At 37.0% G+C, this 15062-nt stretch overlaps 1 protein-coding gene across 3 annotated transcripts in view; it reads right to left on the reverse strand.

The window, feature by feature from the left end:
• COL21A1 (collagen type XXI alpha 1 chain) overlaps positions 1-15062 on the reverse strand; it is a 185782-nt gene that overhangs the window by 35295 nt on the left and 135425 nt on the right. For 2 of the 3 annotated variants that reach the window (XM_067753473.1, XM_067753470.1), the window contains one exon: positions 13074-13127. The exons of the other annotated variant lie outside the window; for it this stretch is intronic. In XM_067753473.1, coding sequence (XP_067609574.1) covers positions 13074-13127 — 54 coding nt within the window. The remainder of the gene's footprint in view (positions 1-13073; positions 13128-15062) is intronic. 3 annotated transcript variants of the gene reach the window in all.

A 15062-nucleotide genomic window follows, 5' to 3' on the forward strand; every position in this document is an offset into this window, starting at 1 on the left:
CAGAAAGTTAAGCAAAATGAGAAGACAGAGAAACACACAGCAGATAAAGGAGCAAGGCCAAAACCCACCAGACCTAACAAATGAAGAGGAAATAGGCAGTCTACCTGAAAAAGAATTCAGAATAATGATAGTAAAGATAATACAAAATCTTGGAAATAGAATAGAGAAAATACAAGAAATATTTAACAAGGACATAGAAGAACTAAAGAGAAAACAAACGGTGAGGAATAACACAGTAAATGAAATTTAAAATTCTCTAGAAGGGATCAATAGCAGAATAATTGAGGCAGAAGAATGAATAAGTGACGTGGAAGATAATATAGTGGAAATAACTACTGCAGAGCAGAAACAAAAATGAAAAGAATTGAGGACAGTCTCAGAGAACTCTGGGACAACATTAAATGAACCAACATTCGAATTATATGGGTCCCAGAAGAAGAAGAGAAAAAGAAAGGGACTGAGAAAATATTTGAAGAGATTATAGTTGAAAATTTCCCTAATATGGGAAGGAAATAGTTAATCAAATCCAGGAAGCACAGAGAGTCCCATAGAGGATAAATCCAAGGAGAAACATGCCAAGACACATACTAATCAACCTATCAAAACTTAAATAGAAAGAAAATATATTAAAAGCAGCAAGGGAAAAACAACAAATAACACACAAGGAAATCCCCATAAGGTTAAGAGCTGATATTCCAGCAGAAACTCTGCAAGCCAGAAGGGAGTGGCAGGACATATTTAAAGTGACAAAGGAGAAAAACCTACAACCAAGATTACTCTACCCAGCAAGGATCTCATTCAGATTTGATGGAGAAATAAAAATCTTTATAGACAAGCAAAAGCTAAGAGAATTCAGCACCACCAAACCAGCTTTACAACAAATGCTAAAAGAACTTCTCTAGGCAGAAAACACAAGAGAAGGAAAAGACCTATAACAAACCCAAAAGACCAATAACAAACCCAAAACAATTGAGAAAATGGTAATAGGAACATACATATCACTAATTACCTTAAATGTAAATGGATTAAATGCTCCAACCAAAAGACATTGACTGGCTGAATGGATACAAAAACAAGAACCATATATATGCTGTCTACAAAAGACCCACTTCAAACCTAGGGACACATACAGACTGAAAGTGAGGGGATGGAAAAAGATATTCAATGCTAATGGAAATCAAAAGAAAGCTGGAGTAGCAATTCTTACATCAGACAAAATAGACTTTAAAAGACTATTACAAGAGACAAAGAAGGACACTACAAAATGATCAAGGGATCAATACAAGAAGAAGATATAACAATTGTAAATATTTATGCGCCCAACATAGGAGCACCTCAATATATAAGGCAAATACTAACAGCCATAAAAGGGGAAGTCAACAGTAACACGATCATAGTAGGGGACTTTAACACCCCACATTCACCAATGGACAGATCATCCAAAATGAAAATAAATAAGGAAACACAACCTTTAAATGATATATTAAACAAGATGGACTTAATTGATATTTATAGGACATTCCATCTAAAAACAACAGAATAAACATTCTTCTCAAGTGTTCATGGAACATTCTCCAGGATAGATCATATCTTGGGCCACAAATCAAGCCTTGTAAATTTAAGAAAACTGAAATCGTATCAAGTATCTTTTCCGGGGCTTCCATGGTGGTGCAGTGGTTGAGAGTCCGCCTGCCGATGCAGGGGACACGGGTTCGTGCCCCAGTACAGGAAGATCCCACATGCCGCGGAGCGGCTGGGCCCGTGAGCCACAACTACTGAGCCTGCACGTCTGGAGCCTGTGCTCCGCAACAAGAGAAGCTGCGATAGTGAGAGGCCCACGCACTGGGATGAAGAGTGGCCCCCGCTTGCAACAACTTGAGAAAGTCCTCGCACAGAAACGAAGACCCAACACAGCAAAAATAAATTAATTAATTAACAAACTCCTACCCCCAACATCTTCTTTAAAAAAAAAAAACCTACAAACAAATGACAGTGAAAACATGACAACCCCAAACGTATGGGATGCACCAAAAGCAGTTCTAAGAGGTTTATAGTAATACAATCCTACCTTAAGAAACAAGAAACATCTCAAATAAACAACCTAACCTTACACCTAAAGCAATTAGAGAAAGAAGAACAAAAAAAAACCCCAAAGTCAGCAGAAGGAAAGAAATCATAAAGATCAGCTCAGAAATAAATGAAAAAGAAATGAAGGAAACAATAGCGAAGATCAATAAAACTAAAAGCTTGTTCTTTGAGAAGATAAACAAAATTGATAAACCATTAGCCAGACTCATCAAGAGAAAAAGGGAGAAGACTCAAATCAATAGAATTAGAAATGAAAAAGGAGAAGTAACAACTGACACTGCAGAAATACAAATGATCATGAGAGATTACTACAAGCAACTGTAGGCCAATAAAATGGACAACCTGGAAGAAATGGACAAATACTTAGAAATGCACAACCTGCCGAGACTGAATCAGGAAGAAATAGAAAATATGAACAGTCCAATCAGAAGCACTGAAATTGAAACTGTGATTAAAAATCTTCCAACAAACAAAAGCCCAGGACCAGATGGCTTCACAGGTGAATTCTATCAAACATTTAGAGAAGAGCTAACACCTATCCTTCTGAAACTCTTCCAAAATATAGCAGAGGAAGGAACACTCCCAAACTCATTCGATGAGGCCACCATCACCCTGATACTAAAACCAAAGATGTCACAAAGAAAGAGAACTACAGGCCAATATCGCTGATGAACATACATGCAAAAATCCTCAACAAAATACTAGCAAACAGAATCTAACAGCATATTAAAAGGATCATACACTGTGATCAAGTGGGGTTTATCCCAGGAATGCAAGGATTATTCAATATACGTAAATCAATCAATCTGGTACCCCATATTAACAAATTGAAGGAGAAAATCCATATGATCATCTCAATAGATGCAGAGGAAGCATTCAACAAAATTCAACACCCATTTATGATAAAAACCCTCCAGCAAGTAAGCGTAGAGGGAACTTTCTTCAACATAATAAAGGCCATATACGATATACCCACAGCCAACATCATCCTCAATGATGAAAAACTGAAACCATTTACACTAAGATCAGGAACAAGACAAGGTTGCCTACTCTCACCACTATTATTCAACATAGTTTTGGAAGTTTCATTCACAGCAATCAGAGAAGAAAAAGAAACAAAAGGAATCCAAATAGGAAAAGAAGAGGTAAGTCTGTCACTGTTTGCAGATGACATGATGCTATACATAGAGAATCCTAAAGATGCTACCAGAAAACTACTAGAGCTAATCAATGAATTTGGTAAAGTAGCAGGATACAAAATTCATGCACAGAAATCTTTAGCATTCCTATATACTAATGATGAAAAATCTGAAAGTGAAATGAAGGAAACACTCCCATTTACCATTGCAACAAAAAGAATAAAATATCTAGGAATAGACCTACCCAAGGAGACAAAAGACCTGTATGCAGAAAATTATAAGACACTGATGAAAGAAATTAAGGATGATACAAATAGATGGAGAGATATACCATGTTCTTGGATTGGAAGAATCAACATTGTGAAAATGAGTATAGTACCCAAAGCAATCTACAGATTCAATGCAATCCCTATCAAACTACCTCTGGCATTTTTCACAGAACTAAAACAAAAAATTTCACAATTTATATGGAAACACAAAAGACCCTGAAAAGCCAAAGCAATCTTGAGAAAGAAAAACGGAGTTGGAGGAATCTGGCTCCCTGACTTCAGACTATACTACAAAGCTACAGTAATCAAAACAGTATGGTACTAGCACAAAAACAGAAATATAGATCAATGGAACAGGATAGAAAGCCCAGAGATAAACCCATGCACATATGGTCACCTTATCTTTGATAAAGGAGGCAAGAATATACAGTGGAGAAAAGACAGCCTCTTCAATAAGTGGTGGTGGGAAAACTATATAGCTACATGTAAAACAATGAAATTAGAACACTCCCTAACACCATACACAAAAATAAACTCAAAATGGATTAAAGACCTAAATGTAAGGCCAGACACTATCAAACTCTTAGAGGAAAACATAAGCAGAACACTCTATGACATAAATCACAGCAAGATCCTTTTTGACCCACCTCCTAGAGAAATGGAAATAAAAACAAAAATAAATGGGACCTAATGAAACATCAAAGCTTTTGCACAGCAAAGGAAACCATAAACAAGACGAAAAGACAACCCTCAGAATGGGAGAAAGTATTTGCAAATGAAGCAACTGACAAAGGATTAATCTCCAAAATTTACAAGCAGCTCATGCAGATCAGTATCAAAAAAACAAACAACCCAATCCAAAAATGGGCAGAAAACCTAAATAGACATTTCTCCAAAGAAGATATACAGGTTGCCAACAAACGCATGAAAGAATGCTCAACATCATTAATCATTAGAGAAATACAAATCAAAACTACAATGAGATATCATCTCACACCGGTCAGAATGGCCATCATCAAAAAATCTAGAAAAAATAAATGCTGGAGAGGGTGTGGAGAAAAGGGAACCCTCTTGCACTGTTGGTGGGAATGTAAATTGACACAGCCATGATGGAGAACAGTATGGAGGTTCCTTAAAAAACTAAAAATAGAGCTACCATATGACCTAGCAATCCCACTACTGGGAATATACCCTGAGAAAACCAGAATTCAAAAAGAGTCATGTACCAAAATGTTCATTGCATCTCTATTTACAATATCCAGGACATGGAAGCCACCTAAGTGTCCATCAACAGATGAATGGATAAAGAAGATGTGGCACATATATACAGTAGAATATTACTCAGCCATAAAAAGAAACGAAATTGAGTTATTTGTAGTGAGGTGGATGGACCTATAATCTGTCATAAAGAGTGAGGTCAGAAAGAGAAAAACAAATACCGTATGCTAACATATATATATGGAATCTAAGGGGGAAAAAAGGTCATGAAGAACCTAGGGGCAAGATGGGAATGAAGACACAGACCTACTAGAGAATGGACTTGAGGATATGGGGAGGGGGAAGGGTAAGCTGTGACAAAGTGAGAGAGTGGCATGGACATATATACACTACCAAACGTAAAGTAGATAGCAAGTGGGAAGCAGCCGCATAGCACAGGGAGATCAGCTCAGTGCTTTGTGACCACCTAGGGGGGTGGGATATGGAGGGTGGGAGGGAGGGAGATGCAAGAGGGAAGAGATATGGGAACATATGTATATGTATAACTGATTCACTTTGTTTTAAAGCAGAAACTAACACACCATTGTAAAGCAATTATACTGCAATAAAGATGTTAAAAAAAAAAAAACAAAAAAAAAACAATGCAGTTTCCTGTGATTCAGTCCCTGATTCTGAATCATTAGGATGGGGATGGGCCCAGGAAACTGAATTTTAATAGCCACCTCTGGTGATTCTGGCTAAAGTTCTCTGAATCACAGTGCTCTCTATTTTTTTTAAGACTCTCTTGAAAATTATTTGTGTTGAGGGTTAAGCTAGGATAGTTATCAAGGTGTTTTCTTGTTTGATTTATAATTTTCTACCAATTGAATTTTCTTATAATTTACGTATGCCTCTGGTTAAAAACTACTACAGTTCATTTTCCTGCCAGTCTTTAAACCTTCATCAAAAATCTTAATAGTCTGACTTTCATGATTCACTTCACTTGTCTTTTTTTTTTTTTTTTTTTTTTTTTTGCGGTACGCAGGCCTCTCACTGTTGTGGTCTCTTCCGTTGCGGAGTACAGGCTCCGGATGCGCAGCCTCAGCGGCCATGGCTCACGGGCCCAGCCGCTCTGCGGCATGTGGGATCTTCCCGGACCGGGGCACGAACCCGTGTCCCCTGCATCGGCAGACGGACTCCCAACCACTGTGCCACCAGGGAAGCCCTTAACTTCACTTGTCTTTAATGGCTTTTAAGAGTCTTAATCCACTGTAGGATTTTGATATACACCTCTGTACAGTATGTTTCTTGAGTGAATTTTCTACTTCTCTAACTGGAGAATAAATGTCCCATCCAAAACTACCTGGTACAATGTTGTACATTCTGTGATTGTTCAGCAAATATTAGCACCTGACTACACGTCTCAATAAGAATCTGCAACAATTTTAAAGCTCTCTACTGGCGGTTTCAATCCCTTTTTGAAATACATTGTTCAGAAGTTCTTCACATTTCACCTAAATCCACCAAGTAAGTGCCTTCTTTTTATGTAGACAGCAGAAAGGAAGAAAATTCTATCAGAACAAAGAAATTATTCGTAGTTCTTAGAACAAATAAATCATCATTCAACTCCTTTCCCCTGGTTTAATTTTAGTTCATCAAATTACTCTTTATATTTCATTTGCAAGAAATATTTTCATTGAAAAAGTCTAGTGCTTATGTTCTAATTGCTTACTAAAAGAAATTTATATTCTATCTCGTGTTGATAATTTCCATTGGATTAAATTCATTGTGAACCATTAGAGTACTACAGGACTTCTGGAATGTATTCATAAATACTAGTCTACTCGTGATTAATATAATCTTTTGTTAAAACATACCATGTTTGTTTTTTTTCTACAACCCCCAAAGTGTGTATCTTTGCCAAAAGCATTTCAAAGCTGTAATCTTTTAAAGAAACGAGTAACACACCTATGACTTAACTATTTCTACTTCAAAAAATGGAACACTTCAGTTCAGTATTCAAAGTTACAAAAGTCATTTTATAGATATCTAAGTATCTAGAACTATTGGCAATCAGTTACCTAATTATTAGATGCCTCCCTGATTCTCAGAAATAAAAATGTATTTTGATATAAGCAAAAATTTTCAAGTGCTCTTTCCCAGAAATTCCCCATCTGTGTTTTTACATCACTTAAACACACCTAGAACATCAGTGATTTTCTGCTGTCAACTTTCAAAGGCATCAAACATTTGTGTAGTGTTCAGTGTGGTACACACTGAAGCATTTTGAAAATATTTTTTAAACATAAAAACCAAGAAAGGGATCTTTAGAATGAAACAATCTAGTTACCAAAGGGTACATTAATCAAATCATATAAAAAAACATAATTTCCACACTCATGAAAGTAGATTGAGTGCAAAACTTTCTAATTTCATCTGCTAACATAGCCATCTATATGGATCATGAACCGAGTATTAAAATAAAATATGCCTTGTCTTGAACAACACTGTTTTGTTAATTCTGTATTTTCATGTTTTGAAAATGGAGAACGTATTTGGACTAATTCAAGAATATCGTATAAGGACCTTATACCAAAGGTTTTTAATGAAAGTGTGCAAAACTACCCCTGGCCCCCATATGACTACAGAACATAATTTTAAAGTCGAAGTCCTAAAAGCTTGAAATCTAGACTCAATATCTTGTACCAATTTTCCTCTCACCCACTCTCTTCAAAACAGAGATGGGCATCATCAATTCCCATGCCAATGGGAACACAGAGCCCCTGGAAGCAGCAATAACATTCTATTGACTCAGAGGATATGTCACCTGTTCTGAGAATTAATCATGCATCATTTTATACGTTCGATTGAATTAATTCCTCTTGTCATTTCAAGGTTCAATAAAGCCTCTTTCAAATTACAAAGAAATGAATAAAGAAGATTCATATAAGTATTCCTTTAATGCTTATTAATGGTTTTACAATGATCACAGTTAAAAAGATTTCTTCAGAACAACAGTAAAACAATGATCAGTACCATAGGCACTGAGCTTCTAAATTTAAAATCCATGATGTTGCTTTTTAAAGTCATTTGATGGTGGCCTGTTTTTACTATATCAATAAAATCATTCATGGTAGAAAAGAAACAGATCCATAAGTAAACCTAGTGGGACTTGATTAATTTGTACAGATAATGGGCCAACAGTTACTTAGTAAGGTTAAAGAAAAACATATAATATTTTTGCAGTCATGACAATGCCAAATGCCATGCTTTGGGAGACCAAAAAGTTGTAGATATTGCTTACAAATGTAGTCACTCCTGTAAATAAACTGGATATTTACATTGTTTAATTCAAAATGCATTCTAAGAGTTATTCTCAATCAGGTTTTAAAACATAACCCTGGAACTAGCATTATTACAATAATAAATACAATTGAATTTTCCAAATTTTCTTAGTTGTTAAATGTGGGCTGCCTTCACACTAAGTGCCATATGAAATTCCTAATGGCAGATATCAGGTTAAGGTTCTTTCACTCAACACATACGGAGGATGTGCCCCTCCTGGTTCCTGAAAGAGGAGTAGGAAAAAAAATCTTACAAACATGTACCGACTTTAAAAAGCTTGCCATACAATTGCAAATCAAATAAGAACAGCATCACAACTAGTGGGGCTTCTTCCTCCTACCTTTCTCCTCAATCGAAATAAAAAAAATACAGTGAAGTGGGTAAATAAAGACACCTCCACAAAGCTAGTGTAACAAAGTGGATTATTCCACGTGGGAAACCACCACAGCAAGTCAACATTCACTTCCCCCAAGGATTTTATGCCTTTGACCTCTATGCATAACATGGCATATCACATAATTGCACCATAGAAAAGGTGATTAAACAAAAGATCTACTTGTCTCTTAACTAAATGACGACTTGAACTGCCTCAGTAGTTGACACACACCATAAAGACAAGCGTAAGCTATGGTTTAGAAAGGCATGCCTTTCTAAAGAATTTGAAAGGCATGAGGAGAAGGAAACAAAAGCCTCTATGAGCCAATGTCCTCAAATACAGTACAGTGATCCCCACATCTGCATCCCTGGAAAAATGATACAGTAAAAGTGTCCAAAATAAAATGACTTAAGGCATCCTTAACTAAGAAAGATGTGCTCACCTCTGTAGCTCCAGGAAATGTGGCATCCTTTCTCTCTTCATGGGGCTCCAGGGATCTCAGCTCCAAGAGTAGAACCCAAGTCCTGCCTACAAGTCTTCACCATGAGTCATCATGCCCTGTGCACAGTGGGCGGGCTGGTGATCAGAAAACTAGGGATTGGGCTTCCCTGGTGGCGCAGTGGTTGAGAGTCTGCCTGCGGATGCAGGGGACACGGGTTCGTGCCCTGGTCCGGGAAGATCCCACATGCCGCGGAGCGGCTGGGCCCGTGAGCCATGGCCGCTGAGCCTGCGTGTCCGGAGCCTGTGCTCCACAACAGGAGAGGCCACAACAGTGAGAGGCCCGCGTACCACCAAAAAAAAAAAAAAAAAAAAGGAAAAAAGAAAACTAGGGATCTGATGGATCAGACGCCTGAGAAGAAATGCTACACTAAACACAGGACGTCATCAGGCTTGGACCAGCATAGAACAGCTATGATGAACATCAGGGGAAATGATGACAGTTCAGGTAACTTGGTCAACAACCACTGGCCAAAGCCAAGTAGCTGTTCAATGTGATAATTTGGTCGATAAGCGGATTTGATCAAAAATGAATGTGTGCAGTTATTATTTTTCAACTATGAGTAAATTTGGTGTGCTGCTGCTCCTGTATTGCCCTGTCTCCCCATCCACCTAACTGCACAAGGTAAAATCAGAATGATTTTGCAAGTTAGGAAGACACATTTCCAACAACTGAGCATTCCTTGAAGCAATCTGATGGTTCTCCATTCCTTGGCACAAAAATGGAAATGCAGTCTGACAAGCTTAATATGTTTGAAAAACAAAGAAACACTGCCCAACACTCAAAAGCCATGCCTTAATTTTTAAGTAATGTATTACAAAAGCAATAGCATGCTCACAGGAGAAAATAAAACACAGACAAGCAAAAAATGGAACATAACAGACATCAAAAAGCAACATGGCTGGAAATAAGCAAAGTAACCAAAACATGATTAAACCACATGTTTGCCATGTAGATCCTTCCTTATGCATACATATTCATAGAGTATTATATTTTTACATGACAGTTTACATACCTAATACATTAAGTATCAGACATTTAAGTTGTTCCAATTTTGCAATATGATGAATAATAGTACAGAGAAGACATATGGGCTAAAAGTTACTAAATAGAATAATGCAAAGATGTAGAAAAATATGAAGTGGACAAAAGAAGCTTTGCAAAACATGACAGTTTAACAAACTGATGAATCAGAAAATATTAGTGATTGAGGAGTCTCACATTTAACCAAATTGTCATTTAAACCTGCTTATCTACTTGCTTTAAGTCCAAGTAGATCAACACATGTGCTACAAAGAGTTTGATATGTATCAGTAGGACTCAGAGGCTTTTTACATAGATTCATTACATAAATGATTGTTAAAGATTAGACTAGATGAGAAGCCCAGTGTACTCGTCTACCATGGCTGCTGTAAAAAGTTTCCAGAAACTTGGTAGCTTAAAGCAACAGAATGTTATTCTCTCACAGCTCTGGAGGATGGAAATCTGTACTCCCCCAGAGGCTCTAGGGGAGAACCCATCCCTTGCCTTTTCTGCCTTCTGGCAGCATTCCTTGACTTGCGGCCACATCACTCCAATTTCACTGCCTCCTCTGAGAAACCTCAGTTCTGCTCTTAAGGACTTTCAACTGATTAGATCAGCCTCCCTTCAGACAAGCCAGGATAATCTCCCCAAGACCCTTAATTTAATCACACCTGCAAATATGCTTTGTTCAAATATGATAACATTTATCAGTTTTAGTCATTGGAATCTGATATCCTGGTGGGGGGAACACTTTTCAACCTACTACACCTAGTATTCACAGAAATTCGTCTAAAACTGTCTTGAATCTGACCCACTATTTCTCATCAGAACTATATTAGTCCCCATGTTTCCATGTCTACTCTAAGGATGCAAAGTATAGGCCTCGTATTTGAATGCCTTTGCTATTGTCCCACGTGAAAATATCATAAGATCACCTCCCCAGACAAAATTAATTCCTCTTGCTCTATTTCTTGTTTATTGCTTGGTCTTCCTGTGCCTCCATCCACACAGCAAGACTTTGAGAGTCATCTTTTTTCATGTTACCCACATCCAATCGATCCCTGAGCTCTGCTGATGCTTTTTTAGTTCATTTCAGATCAGTCCCACTCTCCCTCTCTCAACTCTGAATATTCTTGCCTTAGCTGGAGGTGGAGGTGGCAGGGCTCAGCTGGCCTGCTGCTGGGCTCTGCCCTCCACATCTGCCCCCCTTTACCCATTCTCTTTTCTGCTGTCAAGTGACCTCTCTAAAACTTTCTAAATCTGAACACCTCGCTTCCCTACTTAGACCCTTTGAATGCCTCCGATTACTCTCAGATTTAAGTCCAAATAGCACAGACATAGAAGGCCTTTCTTGATTTGGCCTCTCCCTACCCCTGCAACCTCATCTAGTATTTCTATCCCACTCCCTCCATCTATCCTAAGCAATTTGACGTAATTTCAGTTTTCCCAAAGTATCACGATTTCTTTCATTTCTGTATTTTGGAACATGTTACAGGTTTCTGCCTTAGGGGGCAAACAAGAAGACAACTCCTATTTATACTCCACAATTTGGCTAAGAGAACATCTTGTTTAAGAATGTATCCTTATACTTTTTAAATAGGTAAATTTTATACAGTAGTATGTGAATCATATCTCAATAAATGGTTATTAAACAAGAAGAATGCATCCTTTTCAATGATGTACCAAAACTCATTTAGCATCATATACATCTCCTACAACTTTGCAAGCCTCCCGCACCTCCCTCTATAACATTTATACGATATTTGCATCTATTGGCACATCTGACTCCTGAGGGCAGGACCCTGACAAATTCATCTTCATTTTCTCCTCAATTAATATAATGTCTGGCACAAAGCAGATGCTTATTGAATGAATGACTAAAAGATTATAATCCTTAAACACAGTGATACACAGTTGAAACAAATTCTAATAAATCCAGCAAGTGTTAGAACTGAGTTTATCACCTGGATTGAAGTCAACTGGGTATCATTTGTCACTTAGAATGTAAATTACCCTAAGGACTAAATTACTCTTAGGACTGACCAATAGCAGCCTTTAAATTTCAAAGCACAGGCATGTACATGTAATTGTGCTTTAAAGCAATGTAATCATTTCCCAATGAAATACATCCTTTGTCCTCAATTTGAATTCTAAGAGTTAGTGTTCATATTTACCAATCTGCATGCAGGAATGAATCACCATCTGGCTACTATAAGCTGTGTTTAATTAGCTTTAAAGCATTTTTTCTAAGAGTGTCCATCCTTCCAACTTAAGCACCACTAATTTTCTTGGCTGCCACATTATAGAACATATAAAGTAAACATATCCTTTTTAGTGGGGCCAAAACATTCATTACAAATACTTAAAACCAGCATCCACACCCAACCCAAGAGTCTTCATATCTTTGCATCACCAAATATATAAACTTTCTTTTTTTCCTGTTTTCAAAGCTTTTTCATAAATGGTAAAGATCAATCTTCATGAGATATATTACTAACAACCAAGTTTTCATTAATTGTCAAAATAACAGAATAACATAATGCTATATGTTCTTAGTTGGAAGAGAGTACAGCCCAGAAGAATTATATACAGATAACATGGGCAAACTTTAGACACAAAATCTACTGATTACTTTCCTAACAGAGTACATCTCCTGGCACAGCAAACCTGGCTTCCTCTCCACCATTCAGCGGGAAAGACAGAGGAGTCAGAGAAAAAGGAATAAGGGATCTTTTCTTGCCTTCTCTGAGCTGATGGGGTGGGGTGGGAGAGGGGATAAAGTCTCACTCAGTAACTCTCAGTTTTCTATCTGCTGGTTTAGGAGGAGAGATTGTATCTAAATAACCTCCACTATCTCACTGCCATAATTCCTTGTCTCAGCACCATGCTTGTCTTTTTTTAGAACTTTGTAATTTAGACTCATCACATAAACTTCCTGCTAGCAAAACTCTTCCCAGTTTGTAAAAGAGGATTGAATATTTTAATATTTTACAGTATTCCACAAAGAGCTTCTACAATCCTAGTCTGGAAGTCACTGAACAAGCATAGGGCATCTGGGAGGAGAACTTAAATAGTCAAAGAATTTTATGACAGGAGAAGGACGTCATCCTTTAGAACTGAATCAAGAAGGTACTCACAGGCTCACCCCGTGATCCATCCTGCCCTGGAGCACCTGGAGGTCCTGCTTCTCCCTTTTAATGATAAAAAGAAATAGAGAATTCCATTTGCACATATGCTCACTAAAATAATATGTGACATTACATACTAAAGCATGTTAAATATAGACAAAAACAAAAATTACTTCTGCATTATTTTTTTTCCTTTCCTTTCCTTTTAAAAAATTGATAGTTGATTTACAATGTTGTGTTAGTTTCAGGTGTACAGCAAAGTGATTCAGTTATACATATATATTCAGTTTTATGTATATTTTTTTCAGGTTCTTTTCCATTATAGTTTATTACAAGATATTGAATATAGTTCCCTGTGCTATACAGTAGGTCCTTGTTGTCTGGATTATTGATATCAACTTTTCCTGACATCAGATAACTCATTCTGAAATTCATAAGGTGACTATATAAATATCAAATCTATACATGACAGCAGATAATTGAGTTGTTATAAAATAACTGGGGTACTTGTATACTTCTTATGAGAATAGGATTATTCTTCTCTTCAAAGTAAATGTGACTTATATCACATTTATATCAGTCTTTTTCATATCTATTTTTATTTTTACTTTAAAATTTTTCACCTGTCGGACATAATGTGACCTTGCCTCTCAAGAGTTGCATTTTAAAATCAAAAGAAAACTTTCATTAAGAATGCAGCTATTTATAGGTTATTACTTGAAATTATTTAGCACTTTAATCCAGTATCTATTTAAAATAAACATCTAAAACGTGTATTTTAAGTAGCTGTTCAAATTATAATAGTTTTCAGTTATATATCTTCAAATTACTCTGCTCGAATTATTTACGCACCTTATTTTACACCCACTTTCTGGAACGCTTTAAGTTTTTCCCAAATGAATCAATTGCTAGCATGTAAAAACGTATCTGACACTATGCCTACTAAAACAATAAGTATTAGCTGAATTTAATCCTAAAATGTATAATATCCACAGATCAATACAGCTATTAAAATGCCTGGATGAAAATAAAGAGCGGTTGGGGAGAGTCCCTTGAAATAGACACAGACACACACCACACACACACCCTCAAACATTTAGACTTCTTGAAATCTATCAGTCATCAAGAGCCTTGATACTGTGTGTCTGCTCAGCAAAGTATTACATCTTAACAAGCAAAGTTCTCTGCAAACAATTGTGCCACACTTGGCATTGTACCAGAGAGAACATTTCATCCTACATGAGAGCAAGAGAGAAAGTAAAACAAAAACGAAAATATTTTGCTTGTAACTAACTCAAATACCTGAGTCAAAATAAGTTTAAGGGGGAAAAGATCTCAGAATACATGTGCTGAAGCATATGCCAACACCATTTTCCATAGTTTCATATTCTAATGAACTCCCCAAATTGTACAAAATGAACCACAGAGGGAAGAACCAATAATACTTGGCTAACACAATCAGCCCTTAGGGAAAAAAATCCAGCCTTATCACATTATATAAACACTGCTTCCCCCACTTTTATGAATCCTTGCAATTCATTAGCACAGGGAAATACCAGCTAAAGCCAAATATTTCATCTGTTCCAATTTTATTTACAAACACTAGATGACAGTTGAGGATAGAAGGGGAAAAGAATAATGTTTTCCTGTAAATTAACCAAACTAGAGCGCAGGGAGGTCCTGCTTACCCAACGGTTCTACAGAAAATCTTATGAAAATATCAGAGAAACAGAGATGGATGTTAGATTCACAAAAGCCACAAGTTAAAAAGCCTAAACGATTAGAGAAAAGGGCTATGGCAGGTCCTAATGCCAGAGGGAAATTATACAATAACACTCCTGAACTCGACACTCACAGCAGTAGTCAGTGTAAGTAGCTTCGGGCAGGAAAAAACTCTTTGCAGGAAAGAGCTTTCTGCAGGGGGCACCCCTTTGTCTTGACACTAACCTTACACCAGGCACCCCTGTGCTCTACTCATCTCTGGCCCTAGCACACCTT

The sequence above is a fragment of the Pseudorca crassidens genome, chromosome 10 (genome assembly GCF_039906515.1).
Source record: "Pseudorca crassidens isolate mPseCra1 chromosome 10, mPseCra1.hap1, whole genome shotgun sequence".
Taxonomy (NCBI): Eukaryota; Metazoa; Chordata; class Mammalia; order Artiodactyla; family Delphinidae; genus Pseudorca; species Pseudorca crassidens.